Source organism: Babesia bovis (genome assembly GCF_000165395.2).
Source record: "Babesia bovis T2Bo chromosome 4 map unlocalized Chr4_2, whole genome shotgun sequence".
In the NCBI taxonomy this organism is placed as follows: domain Eukaryota; phylum Apicomplexa; class Aconoidasida; order Piroplasmida; family Babesiidae; genus Babesia; species Babesia bovis.
Genome location: NW_026261572.1, coordinates 808,226 through 827,912, shown reverse-complemented (window position 1 = coordinate 827,912; position 19,687 = coordinate 808,226). Strand labels below are relative to the sequence as shown.

General features: G+C 44.2%; 4 protein-coding genes across 4 annotated transcripts; 1 reads left to right on the top strand and 3 right to left on the bottom strand.

Moving 5' to 3' along the window:
• Nucleotides 1-6,438, bottom strand: BBOV_IV003650 (uncharacterized protein; the record flags this gene model as incomplete). Its single annotated transcript, XM_001609479.2, has 1 exon — nt 1-6,438. A coding segment is annotated over exon 1 (6,371 nt), but the record flags the coding sequence as incomplete, so codon positions are not given.
• A 1,757-nt stretch (nt 6,439-8,195) lies between these two features.
• BBOV_IV003640 (DNA gyrase/topoisomerase IV subunit A family protein) lies at nt 8,196-11,471 on the bottom strand. Its single transcript, XM_001609478.1, has 2 exons — nt 10,976-11,471; nt 8,196-10,941 (listed from the first exon to the last, which is right to left on the bottom strand). Exons 1-2 carry the CDS (start codon nt 11,402-11,404, stop codon nt 8,215-8,217), a joined length of 3,156 nt encoding a protein of 1,051 aa, XP_001609528.1. The 5' UTR covers nt 11,405-11,471; the 3' UTR covers nt 8,196-8,214.
• Nucleotides 11,472-12,189: 718 nt separating this feature from the next.
• BBOV_IV003630 (phospholipid-translocating P-type ATPase flippase family protein) lies at nt 12,190-15,788 on the top strand. Its single transcript, XM_051767143.1, has 3 exons — nt 12,190-12,509; nt 12,546-12,618; nt 12,652-15,788. The coding sequence occupies exons 1-3, from the start codon at nt 12,275-12,277 to the stop codon at nt 15,785-15,787; spliced, it is 3,444 nt and encodes a 1,147-aa protein (XP_051623082.1). The 5' UTR covers nt 12,190-12,274; the 3' UTR covers nt 15,788.
• BBOV_IV003620 (uncharacterized protein) lies at nt 15,787-19,311 on the bottom strand. The gene is made up of 4 exons (XM_051767268.1): nt 18,729-19,311; nt 18,293-18,693; nt 15,947-18,257; nt 15,787-15,909 (listed from the first exon to the last, which is right to left on the bottom strand). The coding sequence occupies exons 1-4, from the start codon at nt 19,225-19,227 to the stop codon at nt 15,788-15,790; spliced, it is 3,333 nt and encodes a 1,110-aa protein (XP_051623081.1). The 5' UTR covers nt 19,228-19,311; the 3' UTR covers nt 15,787.
• Nucleotides 19,312-19,687: the final 376 nt, after the last annotated feature.

Sequence of the window (19,687 nt, the reverse complement as noted above, 5' to 3'; positions counted from 1 at the left end):
TCAACGGTCTCGTGGTCAGATGGAATCTCGGAAACCTCTTCCTCAGACTCGCTACCGCTGGATACACTCTCGTGGTCAGAGACTATAGGCTCAACGGTCTCGTGGTCAGATGGAATCTCGGAAACCTCTTCCTCAGACTCGCTGCCGCTGGATACACTCTCGTGGTCAGAGACTATAGGCTCAACGGTCTCGTGGTCTGAAGAAATCTCGGAAACCTCTTCCTCAGACTCGCTACCGCTGGATACACTCTCGTGGTCAGAGACTGTAGGCTCAACGGTCTCGTGGTCAGATGGAATCTCGGAAACCTCTTCCTCAGACTCGCTACCGCTGGATACACTCTCGTGGTCAGAGACTGTAGGCTCAACGGTCTCGTGGTCAGATGGAATCTCGGAAACCTCTTCCTCAGACTCGCTACCGCTGGATACACTCTCGTCTGAAGAAATCTCAGATAACTCTTCCTCAGACTCGCTGCCGCTGGATACACTCTCGTGGTCAGAGAATATAGGCTCAACGGTCTCGTGGTCAGATGGAATTTCAGAAACCTCTTCCTCAGACTCGCTGCCGCTGGATACACTCTCGTGGTCAGAGACTATAGGCTCAACGGTCTCGTGGTCAGATGGAATCTCAGAAACCTCTTCCTCAGACTCGCTACCGCTGGATACACTCTCGTGGTCAGAGACTGTAGGCTCAACGGTCTCGTGGTCAGATGGAATTTCACAAATGTCTTCTGGCAGGGGTTTACCATGAATGCCATCCCAAGTGATGATCTCATCCTCATCATCTAAATGGTTGTAATTGTCGCAAGGTTCGTCCACTGATATCTCAGCTTCACTGACGGCAGGAGATACAATTTCTTCATCAGAAGACCCGTCATCAATATAATCAAAGCCATCACCAGATAAATCAAACGATGGAGGAAGGATTATAGGCTCAACGGTCTCGTGGTCAGATGGAATATCGGAAACCTCTTCCTCAGACTCGCTGCCGCTGGATACACTCTCGTGGTCAGAGACTATAGGCTCAACGGTCTCGTGGTCAGATGGAATCTCGGAAACCTCTTCCTCAGACTCGCTACCGCTGGATACACTCTCGTGGTCAGAGACTATAGGCTCAACGGTCTCGTGGTCAGATGGAATCTCGGAAACCTCTTCCTCAGACTCGCTACCGCTGGATACACTCTCGTGGTCAGAGACTATAGGCTCAACGGTCTCGTGGTCAGATGGAATTTCGGAAACCTCTTCCTCAGACTCGCTGCCGCTGGATACACTCTCGTCTGAAGAAATCTCGGAAACCTCTTCCTCAGACTCGCTACCGCTGGATACACTCTCGTGGTCAGAGACTATAGGCTCAACGGTCTCGTGGTCAGATGGAATTTCAGAAACCTCTTCCTCAGACTCGCTACCGCTGGATACACTCTCGTGGTCAGAGACTATAGGCTCAACGGTCTCGTGGTCAGATGGAATTTCAGAAACCTCTTCCTCAGACTCGCTACCGCTGGATACACTCTCGTGGTCAGAGACTATAGGCTCAACGGTCTCGTGGTCAGATGGAATTTCGGAAACCTCTTCCTCAGACTCGCTACCGCTGGATACACTCTCGTCTGAAGAAATCTCGGAAACCTCTTCCTCAGACTCGCTGCCGCTGGATACACTCTCGTGGTCAGAGACTATAGGCTCAACGGTCTCGTGGTCAGATGGAATTTCAGAAACCTCTTCCTCAGACTCGCTGCCGCTGGATACACTCTCGTGGTCAGAGACTATAGGCTCAACGGTCTCGTGGTCAGATGGAATTTCAGAAACCTCTTCCTCAGACTCGCTGCCGCTGGATACACTCTCGTGGTCAGAGACTATAGGCTCAACGGTCTCGTGGTCAGATGGAATTTCACAAATGTCTTCTGGCAGGGGTTTACCATGAATGCCATCCCAAGTGATGATCTCATCCTCATCATCTAAATGGTTGTAATTGTCGCAAGGTTCGTCCACTGATATCTCAGCTTCACTGACGGCAGGAGATACACTTTCTTCATCAGAAGACCAGTCATCAATATAATCAAAGCCATCACCAGATAAATCAAACGATGGAGGAGGGATTATAGGCTCAACGGTCTCGTGGTCAGATGGAATCTCGGAAACCTCTTCCTCAGACTCGCTGCCGCTGGATACACTCTCGTGGTCAGAGACTATAGGCTCAACGGTCTCGTGGTCAGATGGAATCTCAGAAACCTCTTCCTCAGACTCGCTACCGCTGGATACACTCTCGTGGTCAGAGACTATAGGCTCAACGGTCTCGTGGTCAGATGGAATCTCGGAAACCTCTTCCTCAGACTCGCTGCCGCTGGATACACTCTCGTGGTCAGAGACTATAGGCTCAACGGTCTCGTGGTCAGATGGAATCTCGGAAACCTCTTCCTCAGACTCGCTGCCGCTGGATACACTCTCGTGGTCAGAGACTATAGGCTCAACGGTCTCGTGGTCAGATGGAATTTCGGAAACCTCTTCCTCAGACTCGCTGCCGCTGGATACACTCTCGTGGTCAGAGACTATAGGCTCAACGGTCTCGTGGTCAGATGGAATCTCGGAAACCTCTTCCTCAGACTCGCTACCGCTGGATACACTCTCGTGGTCAGAGACTATAGGCTCAACGGTCTCGTGGTCAGATGGAATCTCAGAAACCTCTTCCTCAGACTCGCTACCGCTGGATACACTCTCGTGGTCAGAGACTATAGGCTCAACGGTCTCGTGGTCAGATGGAATTTCAGAAACCTCTTCCTCAGACTCGCTACCGCTGGATACACTCTCGTGGTCAGAGACTATAGGCTCAACGGTCTCGTGGTCAGATGGAATTTCGGAAACCTCTTCCTCAGACTCGCTGCCGCTGGATACACTCTCGTCTGAAGAAATCTCGGAAACCTCTTCCTCAGACTCGCTACCGCTGGATACACTCTCGTGGTCAGAGACTATAGGCTCAACGGTCTCGTGGTCAGATGGAATTTCAGAAACCTCTTCCTCAGACTCGCTACCGCTGGATACACTCTCGTGGTCAGAGAATATAGGCTCAACGGTCTCGTGGTCAGATGGAATTTCAGAAACCTCTTCCTCAGACTCGCTGCCGCTGGATACACTCTCGTGGTCAGAGACTATAGGCTCAACGGTCTCGTGGTCAGATGGAATCTCAGAAACCTCTTCCCCAGACTCGCTGCCGCCGGATACACTCTCGTGGTCAGAGACTGTAGGCTCAACGGTCTCGTGGTCAGATGGAATTTCGGAAACCTCTTCCTCAGACTCGCTGCCGCTGGATACACTCTCGTGGTCAGAGACTGTAGGCTCAACGGTCTCGTGGTCAGATGGAATCTCGGAAGCTTCTTCTGGCAGGGGTTTACCATGAATGCCATCCCAGGTGACGATCTCGTCATCTGAACTCTGGCCTGATTCTCCACTGCTGTCACTATCAGAATCTAGCGAGCTATCGGAATCCGCAACGTTGTCCCCAACCAACACGTCCTCAGTGGCGGGAACTTTACCGGGCTCATATCTTGATGTACCCGCAGATGGGCGAGAATTCCAACCGACTAAACAGGAGTCATCATCAGAAACATCACTAGTGTCATCTACGGATTCAAAACCATCACCAGATAAATCAAACGATGGAGGAGGGACTACAGCGGGGCACACATCAGCATCCTCCTTCTCGTCAGAGACAATAGGCTCAACGGTCTCGTGGTCAGATGGAATCTCGGAAACCTCTTCCTCAGACTCGCTGCCGCTGGATACACTCTCGTGGTCAGAGACTATAGGCTCAACGGTCTCGTGGTCAGATGGAATCTCGGAAACCTCTTCCTCAGACTCGCTACCGCTGGATACACTCTCGTGGTCAGAGACTATAGGCTCAACGGTCTCGTGGTCAGATGGAATCTCAGAAACCTCTTCCTCAGACTCGCTACCGCTGGATACACTCTCGTGGTCAGAGACTATAGGCTCAACGGTCTCGTGGTCAGATGGAATTTCAGAAACCTCTTCCTCAGACTCGCTGCCGCTGGATACACTCTCGTGGTCAGAGACTATAGGCTCAACGGTCTCGTGGTCAGATGGAATTTCGGAAACCTCTTCCTCAGACTCGCTGCCGCTGGATACACTCTCGTCTGAAGAAATCTCGGAAACCTCTTCCTCAGACTCGCTACCGCTGGATACACTCTCGTGGTCAGAGACTATAGGCTCAACGGTCTCGTGGTCAGATGGAATTTCAGAAACCTCTTCCTCAGACTCGCTACCGCTGGATACACTCTCGTGGTCAGAGAATATAGGCTCAACGGTCTCGTGGTCAGATGGAATTTCAGAAACCTCTTCCTCAGACTCGCTGCCGCTGGATACACTCTCGTGGTCAGAGACTATAGGCTCAACGGTCTCGTGGTCAGATGGAATCTCAGAAACCTCTTCCTCAGACTCGCTACCGCTGGATACACTCTCGTGGTCAGAGACTATAGGCTCAACGGTCTCGTGGTCAGATGGAATCTCGGAAACCTCTTCCCCAGACTCGCTGCCGCCGGATACACTCTCGTGGTCAGAGACTGTAGGCTCAACGGTCTCGTGGTCAGATGGAATTTCGGAAACCTCTTCCTCAGACTCGCTGCCGCTGGATACACTCTCGTGGTCAGAGACTGTAGGCTCAACGGTCTCGTGGTCAGATGGAATCTCGGAAGCTTCTTCTGGCAGGGGTTTACCATGAATGCCATCCCAGGTGACGATCTCGTCATCTGAACTCTGGCCTGATTCTCCACTGCTGTCACTATCAGAATCTAGCGAGCTATCGGAATCCGCAACGTTGTCCCCAACCAACACGTCCTCAGTGGCGGGAACTTTACCGGGCTCATATCTTGATGTACCCGCAGATGGGCGAGAATTCCAACCGACTAAACAGGAGTCATCATCAGAAACATCACTAGTGTCATCTACGGATTCAAAACCATCACCAGATAAATCAAACGATGGAGGAGGGACTACAGCGGGGCACACATCAGCATCCTCCTTCTCGTCAGAGACTACAGGTTTAACAAGTTCCTCATCAGAAACTATAATGTCACCTTCTTCAATTTCGTCGCCTGATTCTGTTGAAGGAATAATTGTTGGTACTTTAATATCACAGGGCTTATTATCCCGAGGTTTAGATGGTGCAGCAAAATCATCACCGCCAATATCATCTGACACGCCAACAGGCTGCTTTATGAAGAATGTAGGTCCAGTGAAGTTATGTTCACTAGTGCCACTTGGTTTATTAGGCATAACATGACCCTGAGATAGCAAATGAGATCCCGTATGAGGAAAACCTGAAACCTTAGGTGGGACAAAATTGCAACTCTCAGATAAATGTGGATGGACCACTCGACCGCCAAGCTTAGAGAAGCCTTGGTGTAATATTAGGTCGTCATCATCAACATCGTCATCAACAACACGATCATCTTTTTTAGTCTTTTTCTTTTTGCAATCTTTCTTAGGCTCATTAGTAGGGTGACCCATATAGATGTCGTCGTCCGCGTCAGAATCAATTATCTCCTTTCTAACCTCAGTCTTCTTTTGAAGTCCAGTAGCTTCTTTAGCTACATTTTTTCTCAAGGTCTTAGCATTGAAGGCATCTGTACGTTGATAATTAAGGGTTTTAACAGATTCAAGGTTAACCTTATTCACAGAAGCTATATTACCCACACGTTTCATCACAGTATCATCCACACAGTTATCAACCAAAATCGTACGGGAATCACCAGATTTGTCCTTAATCAACTCAGATTTTAGTTGCACAGGAGGTTTAGATTTTGTAGAAACGGGAGGTGAAACTACATCACTGTCAGATTCGGCACCTCTGGAGCCGGCAGGCTTCTTCGTGGTTAAGAACCCTTTCCATAACCCACTGATCAGGTTGGTAGGAGCAGGAATGAATACCTCATCTTGAGATAATGAAGATGTTGATGCACGGGTAGAATGTGACTTAGATTGTTCCTTTGTCATACCGGGGATAGTCAAATTGGAGGTATTGACTTGTTTAGGAGCACCATTAGAAACGACGGAATCCCTGCGCCTAGCAACTTCGGTCTTGTTAATAACAATTTTATCATCATCATCATCAGCGATCAAACGATTAACCAACTTTGCACCGACTTTATTAGGTTGGGAATCGCCCTTGGTAAAACGATGTGAGAACGCAGGGCCACTACCTGCATTAACACGAGGGATAATATCCGCACAGAAGGCATTATTAGCAAGTAAAGCAGTAATACCAGTGATACCGACAGACCACTTCAAAATTTTAAACAAGAATGTGGAACGACGATTATCACGAGCGTGGCTCTTCGCAGAAACGAAGCCGCCAGCGGCTTCTTCCATTGTTAACAAACCACCTACCCTGGCAAACAAGTAGCTGAAATTAATATTAATATACAAGCAGTCAAATGTTTAAAATACATCGCGATCTCAACATTACTCCATTTTAAGAATGCCGATGACCAACGTATATGCACCAACCATATATATACATATACGGAAAAATAATTACGCAGGTCTCAGGTGTATCCGACTATTTCCTGAACAACCCCGTAAATGCATACACAGTTCAAGTAACCTTAACTTTACCGAAATCGTTCCAGCACAACATCACATAGCTGCACCCCAATATATTACACGCGTCAATAAGGAAGAGGTGACGAAAGGTTGCATGTAGTATATAACGCTGTTAATATTTCGCCTAATGTACTAAATAATTATTATCACATAATGAAAGTAATATTCTAGTTATTTTACATCATTAGTTTGATCAAAAACGGTTCTTTTATGCCCTTGATTCCATAGGAGACCCCAGAATTATATTTAATCATATGGAATACCATTATATCATCCTGAATATCGATATAGCAGCTTAATTGGCTAGTATATCTGTCTGGTAATCAGTATCTATGATTTGATTTTACATAGGAATTGGCAAATTGGATCAACAGGGCTATACCGTATGTTTCAAGCGTGAAACGCACGAAATGTGTTATTCCTGCTATTACTATACGCGTGTGTTCATGTTTTATTGCTTAATGTGTGTTTACAGATGTCTTGATTTCGGCGTTGTTCTTTTGATTGACACCTCTTTTTTTCTGAAAATGTATACTATGAATCTATCCTAAATGCGGTTATGATATGAGCACTTGACAATTTGACTGTGATTACGTTGTTTGTCGCAATGCATAATTTCTTGTACTATGGCTTGTTTGGAGACGGTGTGCCCCTCAAACCCTTATTTTAATTGTGGCATTTTTTATAATCATAGAATCAGTCCTTGGATCATTTCTCATTATTGAGTCTTTCATTTTTACCCATTCATTGTGTAACTGTTCAGGCATATTGTGCATAGTCGATAACCGGTTCTGTAATCATTAGCAACTATAATATAACGCACCAATGTATTTTTAGGTCGAATAAAGCTTCTAGAAATGTATCTTTACTTTGGAATAAGGGGGGGGGGGGGGTTGTTATCTGTAACCATAACCTGGATAAAAGTATATATTCATATCTAAATTATTTCTGTCGAATTTTCAACTCAATTACCCTATATGGCATTTGTACCATCTCACTACAAGCTGTTTTAAACGCCAATCGATGACATGAATAAAATGTAGATGTCACCACCATTTATGCTGTTGGTTTCTAAGTAGATAGAGACTCTTCTTTTCCAGGGTAACTATATAACTGAAATAATACAATGATTTGCTTAAACTGTGATATCATGAATAGCTTTCTTATGTTTACATGGGTATATTTCTGAATATATCCGTGACTTCACGTAGTATGTAATTCGTGTATGGTGTTTCTATTAGCGATTTAACATTTTTCCTCAGTCAACGTAGATGGTGCATCAATATTTGTAGTACTCTGATTGATCCACATAAAGTATTTGCATAGTGTGGATAGGTGGTTCAGACCACACAATATAATTTCTCAATGATATGACTATCAACGTATCAGACGGTGAAATGATGACATAGCGATAAAGCATTCTGGCGGTCGTTCGCTATGTAGTTGATTTACATGATGTAAAACCCACATCAGTATATATCACTTTGACAATAAAACATGTACACCACAAAGTTAATAACTAGTACTAAACGCCATTAGCTGGGAAAATAAATGGCCACACTAATGGTACATTTGTATATCAAAAGACATGCATTTTAGCAAATATTAGTTAGACAGGTGACATATATTGCAGCCTATCCGGAGCACGCATACGTGTCCAGAATTTGCGCATTTTTTGATGGCGAGAAGCTACTGGTAGTGTAAAAGGGTCCTTTCGCGCCAATAAACCATCTTTGCTGACTAACAAGATGTCGTCGTCAGTATCCACAACAGTGGCTGCATAGAGACCCTCTATGGTTGAAGATGACTGGCGGGTAATATTGTACCCATAACCTCCATGGCGCCGTAACTGCAGCTCACTTATATGCAGCAACTTGGCTCTACCGTGCTCTGATAAAAGCAATAAGTGGCGATTATCGTAGTTCTCAAACCGGCAAATTTCTTTTGCATCGTTTTCAACATTGCTCAATGATTCCAATATGGCGCCACACGTTACCTTATCATTTTCTTTCAGTTTAATTAATTTTTTCCGCGTCTTCCCACGATGTTCCATCCCGCCTAGAAGATCATTTAAACGTACACGTAGTGAGTACCCACGCAAAGTGCCAACAAAAATGTCATCATCAGGGCAGCAGAACATCGCGAATATAGGTTTTAATTCTTTGTTATTCCACAACCGGAGTCTTATTAATGGATTTTTGTATAGGTGGCCGCTAGGAAAGTGTTTAGTGCTGATGATGCCCACTTGACCATCAGTGAAAATTAAAACCAAATAAGAAGTGGTTTCATCCATAATTAGCTTGTACATGCAATTGCTAACCCCTGAATTCTGGTCTTGGGAGAATAGCAACTTAGATGTTACCGTAAAATACTCAACGTTTTCAGGAGATTTAAGTTTTACTTGCTTCCATATGGAATATCCCTTGTTGCATAGCCGAAGGGCAGAAACGGGTAAAACAAAACAAGTACCATCCTTAGATATCATCATACATGAATCTCCGGGGCGGCAGACGCCATAATGTAGCTGCAATTCCGATTGTGTGATTTCGGGTGCAACATCTTCATTCTCACCTTCTCCAATGGAATATTGGCCTTGATACGGTTGTTGTAATCGTGAAGAGGGTATGTAACGTGATTTCTGGCTTCTAAAAAAACTATTGTCTAATTTTATGCGTTGCATGAGCCCATAGTTATTCATCACTATGAGGCTGGGTTCGTCGTGAGGATTGTGTCCTTCCAGGTCTGGATTCTGTTTCACCAGATCACCTGGATCATTCCCAGGTTCATTCGCTATATGATCTTCGGCTATTGTCGCGCTAATAGAGTCTACAAATTCTTCATCGTTCCCACCTAACTCAGGGGGATAATCCTGGGCCACGTCACCATCCCCCAAGCTGGTATGTCCGGATACAGATAACGTAGTACACCTGTGACGCACAGTGTAATGCTTTTCTGGATTCTGCCGTATGTGCTCTAATTCGCTGTATATCAAAGAGTAAATATGCGATTCGTCACCCAGTATATGGTTGTAGCGTTTGATTGACTCCGATAGCTCCTTCTCCTCGAGGTCAATTTTGTCACGCTCTATCCTTGAAAGTTGTGACAAAGACATCCGTAATACAGCCGATGCCTGCTCTGCATTTAGCCCTCCGTACCGTTTCTCAGAGAGCATACGCATTGCCTCGGCTGAAGAAGATGAATTCCTAACCATATGTACAATATCATCAATTTTATTGAAGGCAATAGCAAATCCTTTTACAATGTTTAATCGCTCTTTCGCTTGTTCACGTTGACGCTCAATGCGCTTTCTTACGGTCTGTACCCTGAATTCCAGCCAAATCTTTAGCGCGCTGTACAGGCTCAATCGTACGGGTTTCGTTCCACTGCTGTCCAATGCTATAAAGTTGCACTTGAAAAAGGAACATAAACCACTCATTTTTTTAAGCTTCTGCATTATCTCCTCCACTTCCAAATGCGTGGTAATATGCTTTTTGAGCTCTATCACGAGCCTAAGGCCGCCACGATCAGATTCGTCTCTTAAGTCCGATATCCCACGAAGAGCTCCTGTTTCCACCGCTTTCGATATTGCAAGCATAACGTCGCTCAAGCGTACGTTATATGGTAGCTCTTTGACGATAATGGAGACCCGACTTCCTGAAGTGAAAGAAAGATGAGATGGGTCGCTGTACGTGTTGACGACTACATCGCTTTCTCGTTTGCTGTTACGCGGCTTGATACGCTCCTCGTATATATATTTGGCCTGCAGCATGATACTACCTTTTCCTGTGGTGTAAATCTTTCGTAATGCATCAATGCTGGTAACTATATGCCCTCCAGTAGGAAAGTCTGGGCCACGTACTATATTGAGCAATTCTTCGGTGTCAACATTTCCATGATTCTTAGCCATCAAAGATGCCGCTTTCAGTATCTCCTCAGGGTTGTGAGGAGGTATGTTAGTGGCCAATCCAACAGCAATTCCTGAGGACCCGTTGATTAGCAATAATGGTACCTTGGACGGTAACACCGTCGGTTCCATCTCGGTAGAATCGAAATTAGGCAGCATATCCACTGTATTTTTTCCCATTTCCGCCAAAAGAAGCTTCTCGCTAAAGGGGCTTAGCCTGCATTCGGTGTAACGCATAGCTGCTGGTGGATCGTCGGTGGATCCGAAATTGCCATGCCCATCAACAAGAGGCACTCGCATCATGAAAAGTTGTGATAACCGACACAGTGCATCATATACGGATTTATCAGAGTGTGGGTGGTACTTTCCTAGAACGTCACCTACTACCTTGGCACACTTGCGGTAAGGAGTCGAAGCTCCGAGTTTCATAACCTGCAATAGATAGAGCCATTTTAGATCTACCCACCTGCATAGCCCAAAGTATACGACGATGGACTATTTTTAGCCCGTCACGTGCATCCGGAAGCGCTCTTCCCAAAATTATACTGAGCGCATACTTCATGAAACTCTGGCTAAGTTCGTCGCACAGCTCCAGATCTTGTACTGTATGCAACAGCTCGCCAGGCTGGTAGCCACCAATAAAGTCGCTCCCATCATGTGATACTCCGTCTTTGTCCGGAATAACATGAAGCTGGGCGATGCTAGATCCCCGTTTACGATAACAATGTGCCCGGTGGGATACATCACGACGTACGATTAAACTATCATTAGAAGTTCCAAAGTGAAATGCAACTCCGACATCATACAATACAACACAACACAGTGCAATATGTATCCATGCCTGACGTAAAATAGTACATCGTCGTTGCATTGCAATATGTGCATAAAAAGACATCAGGGAGGAGTGTAGCTCAACGGAGGATAGATATGATCCCCTGATGGGTTCATATATAATAAACCAGTCATCATTCTAATGACTGGAGTTTTAGAATCTAATTCATTTTATTACCTTTACCAATTTATGGAATCTTTACACACCGAATGGGGAACACATCTAGAATAGCAAATTGAGGCTTACTATAACACTTGAAACCGTTGTAAGCGGCCTTTTACTCCTATTTAATTAGTGTAGAATATATTTAGATGCCAATGAACCAGGATTAAACACCAGTAACATCCATCATGAGAGTATGTAAATTGAGCAGCAACATATCCACTCATATCGCTAATTGAACATATAAGATTACATTGGAATGGTTTTCAAGCATAGTTACATGTGTTTGTGTGTTAATAGCTCTCTTTAAAATAGCGATATAAAAATGCAGCTATAAGAGGCATCACGGAGGATATACCTTTTATTGCGGCAGTTCATACACTGACAATCCCCGAGCCTTTGTTGCCTTTTAATTACCTATGCGATTTTGAATGTATAGTGATGCTGTTTTGGGTGAGAGATATATTTTTAAACCTAGGTTACGAAGTCGCAGATCCCAGTTCATCAGAGGAAATGATCATACAATTGGATAAAAACATGTATTGCAATACATTAGAAACTTGCATATTCGAATTAAATAGTGGTATTGAAGAATACCAACTGAAATGTGTAGAGGTATCATTGGGGAAATAGAAATAGGATCTATCGTGCAGCTTGTTATAATACACTCTATAATAAATTGTGCAGGAAAAGACACTGCTATATTAATGAGTGTGCTCTAGCTATATTAGATATAATGTCAGAGTTTTGCGCGACGCTACGTTATATATTATGCGTAATCCCGAGGACAATACTTTCGTAAAAATGGAACGCCCCTCGGACTCCAGTGACTTTGCCACTGGCGCTCATGATGTAGATAACGATATGTGGGTTATTGATGAGTTGAAGAAGCCAGCTACGCTCATGGATCGTATTAGGTTCTTATTAGCAACGAGATTCAACACACGTCTCATGCCCGGACTTCGTTATGTATCGCTTAGGGGCGGAAGTATACCCAGGAGTTTCGGTTGGTTAGTAGAGTACGATAATAATTTATTTGCAGTTTGGAATGGCATGAAAAACACGAAATATAATGTTTTCACCTTTTTGCCTTATGTGCTATATGAGCAATTTAAGTAGGTTGAGTTATATATAGGCATCATTTGCAGGGTTTTTATGAATTTGTTCTATCTGCTTATTAGTCTGTCCCAACTTATTCCTGATCTTGCAGTGGAATCTGCCATTACTTACTTTGGTCCTCTCACACTAGTGCTGTTTGTGGCTCTACTGAAAGAAGGGTGCGATGATTACAAACGTTATTTGCGTGATCGCGAGGCTAACTCTCAAAAGTACGAAATATTGACGGAGGATGGTATAAAGGAGATCAACGCTGAGAGCATAACTGTTGGCTCAATAGTAAAGCTCAAGAAGAATCAAAGAGTGCCTGCAGACATGATACTTTTAAGATCTTCTGAAGCTAATGGTTGCAGTTTCATTCGTACAGATCAACTCGACGGAGAAACTGATTGGAAGCTGAAGAAAGCTGTCCATGTTACACAATCGCTCAAATCGGCCGAAGATATTGTCAAACTCAACGCTGTGTGTTGCTGTGAGCCTCCCAGACAAGAAATATACTCATTTTACGGGAAAATGACGTTTTACAAGGATGAAATAGAACAGATTGGTAAAATTACCACTGATATTCCATCTTTGATTCCCAATGATTCCATGAGGCTGGATACGTCAACACTAAAAGACTTCGGTACTCAGGCGGAAATGACTTCAGTTTCTTATGTCGCACTTGAGACAAAGTCAAAAGCTGAGGGCGATGCCGATTGTGATGTTGAGGAGGCTCCCGGTGGTGTTATTGTTGAGCCATTGACAGTGGACAATGCCTTGTGGATGAATACTATAGTTGCTGCCGGTACGGTCTACGGTCTTGTTATTTATATCGGAAAGGAAGTACGTGCTTCACTTAATGCGCGTCGTGCAAGATACAAGATTGGTTGCTTCGATTGGGAGGTGAACTTGATGACGAAGGTTCTGTTTTCTATCCTTTTGGCAATGTCTATCGCAATGGTAATACCTGGTGGATTCGTTGGAAGATGGTACATTTGGCTCATCAAGTTTTTGCTTTTGTTTTCAACTATTATTCCCATATCGTTACGTATCAACCTGGATATAGCAAAATTCACGTATTCTAGGGCTATGGCTATGGACAAGGAAATTCCTGGTACTGTTCCCCGTACCACTTTAATCCCCGAGGAGCTGGGTCGTATTGAGTATTTGTTGAGTGATAAAACTGGCACTTTGACTCAAAATGTAATGAACCTCGATAGAATACATATTGGTCGCGCCCTATTCCAGCTAGACGACCTTCCTACAATACGTCAGCTTGTGAGGAAGTACTTTGACGATTACTTGCGTACTCTAAATACTGATTCCCAAGAGGGTGTAAACACTAAATTGGCCACAACTTCCGTTGGTACTACCAGAAAATCTGTGATCCACTTGCCTTTAACCAAGGTGGGTCAAACTAACGAAATTGAGACAAAGTTGTCACTTGCTATTTTATCGTTGGCTATATGCCACTCGGTTACTCCAATCGCTGACAAGGATAAATTGGATTTCCAAGCTTCATCGCCGGATGAAATCGCAATGGTATCATTTGCTCGCATGTGTGATGTTGAGCTTCGTGAGCGAGATGAGCATAAAATGGTTTTGTGTGCGTGTGGCTCTATATACCTTACTTTTAAGATTTTAATGGTCTTTCCTTTCAGCTCAGAGACGAAGAGAATGGGTATCATTGTGGAAGAAGAAGATACCAAAGAGAAGTTCTTCTTTTGCAAAGGGGCCGAATCAGCACTGATAAAACTTCTTCAGCCTCGTGGGTCAGTATGGTTAACTGAGGAATGCGATAACATGGCCCGATTGGGGTTGCGTACCTTGGTATTCGGTTACCGCCGAATATCAGATACAGAATTTACTGCCTTCGACCAGCGCTACCGCGATGCACGTGTCAGTTTGAACGACCGTGAGGAAAAGATCAAAAAGGTGGTATCCACTCTAGAGAGGGACTTGATTCTTGTTGCACTGAGTGGTGTTCAGGATAACTTGCAGCCTCATGTGCGTAGCACTTTGGAAGCATTGCGTGATGCTGGTATTAAAATATGGATGCTTACTGGCGACAAGGTGGACACTGCTAAATGTATCGCCATATCCGCCGGTATAAAAGATAAGAGCCATGCACTATGTCAAATAACATCTGACAACACAAAGGACAAGGATGACATACGCCAGAAATTGGAGAACTTCTCTATGGGTCCCACTTCCACTATGTTAGTAGTAGACGGTGCTGTCGTGGCTACTAGTATCAAGGAGTTCACCAAATTTTTCATTATGGTTGCCACTATGGCTCCTGCGGTGTTGTGCTGCCGTTGCACGCCATTTATCAAGGCTGAACTTGTCCGCCTTATAAAAGAGCACACTGGTAAGCGCACATGTGCTATAGGCGACGGTGATAACGACGTTCCAATGATTACTGAAGCTGATGTTGGTATTGGTATTGTTGGGAAAGAAGGTCTCCAAGCTAGTTTATCGGCTGACTACTCAATTCATCGCTTTCACTACATTAAGCGGATCATTCTATGGCACGGTCGTAACAGCTACAAGAGCTCTGCTTCCTTGACCCACTTCATCATCCACAGGGGTATGATTATCGCAGTTATGCAAGGACTTTTTTCAGCTATGTATTTTTATATGCCTTTGGCATTTTTTCAAGGTTGGCTGCAAATCGGCTTCTCTACGTACTATACTATGTTGCCTTTATATAGTTTGGTGTTGGATTACGAGATGGAGGAATCAGTTGTATTTCTGTTCCCTGAGTTGTACCAAACTCTGCATACTGGTCGTGTAATGTCAGTGAAGACCTTTTTGATCTGGGTTTGGATTTCGGTCTTCCAGGGGGCTATCCTGATGCTGGGTGCAATCATCCTATTCGAGAACTCAATGCTCAGCCTTGTGTCCGTGGCATGCACTTCACTGTTTGCCCTGGAGCTTTTGAACATCTATACCGAGCTCCACACATACCACCCATTGACTATGGTTAGTATGCTTTGCACCGCGGTTGTTTATTTCTACTCTATCTTGATATTGCGCAACTACTTTGATTTTGCTTTCATAGCGACCACTGCATTCGTGTGGCGTGTTAGCGTGATAACATTAACTGGGTGGCTGCCTATTTACATATTCAAGTGCGTGCAACAACTTCTTCAGCCATCGCAGTCGCGTAAACTAACTGTTTAATTATTCTGACTTTGTAAGTATGTGTTCTATGTTGCACAAGCATGAGTGTATTAGTGCCAGAGGTGCTCCTATAAATCTTGAGACTGCCTTGAGCATGAGCACATACGTCATTGGCATCTCCTCTGCACAGATGTAATCCATAGGCAACGTTACACTTACCTCCAAGAGCTCTATAGTCACGCCATGGAAACGGAGGCAACAGACGGCCAACTGAGGTCACCGTTCCCATGTCCTGAAATCCATTCTCTATGTTTCTCAATAGAGCATTATAAGACTCTTCAAGCGATATTAACGGACAAGTTTCTTTCCATAGTTCTTCGTCATGCTGTAGAACTAGTGCCTTTTCCATACGTTCTGCGATGAAGCACCACGCATCATTTTGCTTTAGGTGTATTTTCATTGCCAGAGTCTCAGCAGCCCATTCTAGCAGCTGGTTTCTTTGATTAGGTACACAGCTTCGATAAGTGTCCAAGTCGAAAGATTTTTCGGGGTTCCATCCAGAGTAATTCGGATTCTGGGAGAATAAGGACGTTATTTTAAAGTAGATCTCGTTATTACCTGGAAGTGAGCCTGTTATCGCTCCGTATGCTTTATTTTTCTCAGTTTGTTCTAGTAGAAGCGGTCTTATGAAGTTTATTGCGGATGATACCATCTTGGTGTTCGAACCAGCTTCGAGAGTGGCGGCGGGGCATAATTTCGGCTCACCTTGGTTTATTTTTTCCACAAAGCCAAACATATGTATTAAAGAACCGCTCCACAAGCCAGCCATGTTTATACACAGGTCCCTAAAGCGCTTATCTTGCAACTTTGCTGCAATAATCTTGTCGTTCCCTGCAGGAGGAGTCAGTCCGGCGTACAGACGCAACAAGTTGTGCGAAAGCAGAGATGGTCGCAAAACTAGAGCCATGTCCGCCGCCATGCGGCGCAGCGATAAACAATCAGATGGCACGTAGTACTTTGACAACACCTCGATAGTCTTGTAAGGACAATGATGAAATAGCCACAACAATGCAGAGAGCCCTGCGTTATAGTAACCGCGATGCCGTGCATCAAAAATATACTTTGTAGTCGTATGATGCGTTTCTGTGGCATCCGGTACCTGAAAGAAATTGGGTGGATCGCTGTTCTGACTTCGCATTTCTTCAGCATAATGACGAAGAGTAAAAGGCGCATCTGAATTGATCTGACGATTGAGTGGTCCTTGTACATTAGACATACTATGCACTATCGTGCGTAAAAAGGACAGCTCGTCGCTGTTCAAAGAAGTATCCTTTTGAAGGTAGCTGTGCCAATCATCACGTGACATGGCTTCCACAGGGTACTTGGATACGCGCACAATCCATCGCATGTTCATAGCATCGAATTCAATAGGTTTACCATACCTTTCTCTACGAATGATGAATGACTCCAACATGCTGTCTGAATAGCGGATTCTGTCATTTTCGATTGTACCAACGGCTGTATTGCCAGGATACTGCCTCCGGGGTAATGCTGGAGGATTGAAATGAAAAATCGGCCACAGCAATCGACAAGCAGCTAGAACACATGCTGCTGCAAAAGCATGGGATGGATAAAGTCCCATTGATGTCCCGTATATGGATTTCATGCGTCCTAAATGGTGTTCAGCACAATCAACGGGGAGCTTGATCATGTCATAGTCAACTGTAGCACATAAATTGTTAATACGCTCAATCAGCATATCAGTTACGGGAATAACATTGGTTGGCAGACGTAAGTGGTGTACGATTCTCCTGCAGAGTCCATGTACGTTGAAACTAGACTTTAGCATATTCGAATTCCTCTCAAAGTCGCTCAGCATTCCGCACAGCACCAACCGCGATGTAATATTCTCCAGGTGGATCGAACTATGTGGTACCTTGGCATTGGTAAACAAGTTATATGACATTTCCACCTGCGTGCCAGGTGCGTTCCTAATGCTTACACCTGAATACGTCTCCCTAACGGCAGCGTTCAAGATGACCTGTGGTAGCAAACAGGCACTGCTACGTACAGGAATACGCCCCTGAAGAACCCATCGGACTATATCGTTCAGCACCACTGGATATCTGCACTTGATCAGAGCAAGGTAAAGTATTGTGCACACCAATTCCAAATCCATCTTCGGAACTATCCACGACAAGTTAAACGATTGCATACCGGGGTCGCCTTCATCACCAAAGTAATAAGTGGTAATATGTTTAAATATCAAGTTTATTACCTCCATACGCAAACGTTTTTTAGACCCCAAACCCCTTTGTGATAATACCGTGCAACCTGTAATGCCCAAAGAACGCGCAATATCTACGAGAACCTCCAGTTCAAGTGGATTTGATTCAATTATGGTTATAGTATCATCATCTTCCAGGTCTGAGTATGCACCTATAAAGTGTTCCAGTTTTTCCAAGGGCTCCAAAGTGGGATAAGCATACAAAAGTCTCCACAAGAAGTCGTGGCGATAAATTGAGTCCATCTGTTGTGTTGTGTTTTAAATTAAGAAACATATACCTTATAAGCCAACTTGTAGGGGTTACCACTCTCGAGTTTCAAACGAACTTTTGAAACCCAAATGGTAGTAGGCAGCTTGCGCCGTCCTATGGCCTCAATCATAACGTAGATAGGTATCCCCGTGGCAGTGCCAGGGCTACCAGACGGTACCTCATTTTCTTTATCCAACATGGACTTCTCACTGGGAAGCATATCAGAATCCTCCAAGGAAACCACGCCCTCACTGTTGTCATATGTAGGTGCACTTCTTTTTTTATCTTGGTCCACGGCCTTGTATTCATTAATGTCTTGCCATTGAGTTGATGTACCAGCTACCGCATTGCCATCCCTGTAACGTGCCTTACGATGGGCATTTATCATGAGTGCGTATTCAAAACTTGTGCATCCCATATCGCTAATCACTGGATGTATGTGATACCATGTTTATATAACAAACCTTTGTGCAGACGCTTGGGAATGTTGAAATGCTCGTAATTCATTGGTACCTGAAAAGTTCGCTTGAAATATATGGATTCTACAGAGTCTTTGTCCCTTTTAGTTGAAAGGTCAGCGAACATGTTACCAATAGGGATTTCATTCTTCATTATTAAATTAAGGTAACGCGACCAAATGTTCTTGGCCTCAACCTCAACCTGATTGGAAAATCCAAATGACTTGACCAATATCTTACTTAAGTTTTCTAGAACCATCTGCATACCCATGATTACCTGAAAGTCCCGAGAATCGGTCTCGCTAGGCTTCGGCGCATCATCTTTCACAGATTCCGCTGGTTTCAATCGACCTACACGTTGCGTCTGAGAGTATGAACCGGTGAATTCCTCGACAATTGTCTGAGTGTACTGCTGCTGAACAACACCACAGACATCACAAATAACTTCACCATGACCATGAGCAGCAATGCGCTCTCCACAGTTGTTACAAAATAGCATCGTCATTGGTTAACGGCCATTAAGATTACAATTCGCTCACAGCAATAGTAGAAGTTAAACAATTCCCCAAAGTCAAAATAATGGACTTAATATCATCTCAGGGGACCACAATTTCTTCATCATCAATTGACGATACAAACATAGCAACTAAGTTATCGTATAGCTATGTAACACAATTGTCTTCATTGTAAACAGAATAATACCGAGGAATAAACTCACATGCCCCAAACCTCTTAAATGACATTATTTGAGGTAGATCAACTAGACGAATCCATTGTTGCGGACATCTACATCAACATACACCTTAACATTTCTATCATCTGGTGAGCATGTTGCACTGCAAAAGGATTGTACCGCCACAATTTATAGGCAATCTTTTTCAAATTTGAATGTATATGTTTGTAGAACAGTTATACCGTAGTCCATGGAAATTGGTATTATCAACCATATATATTATAAACATCCT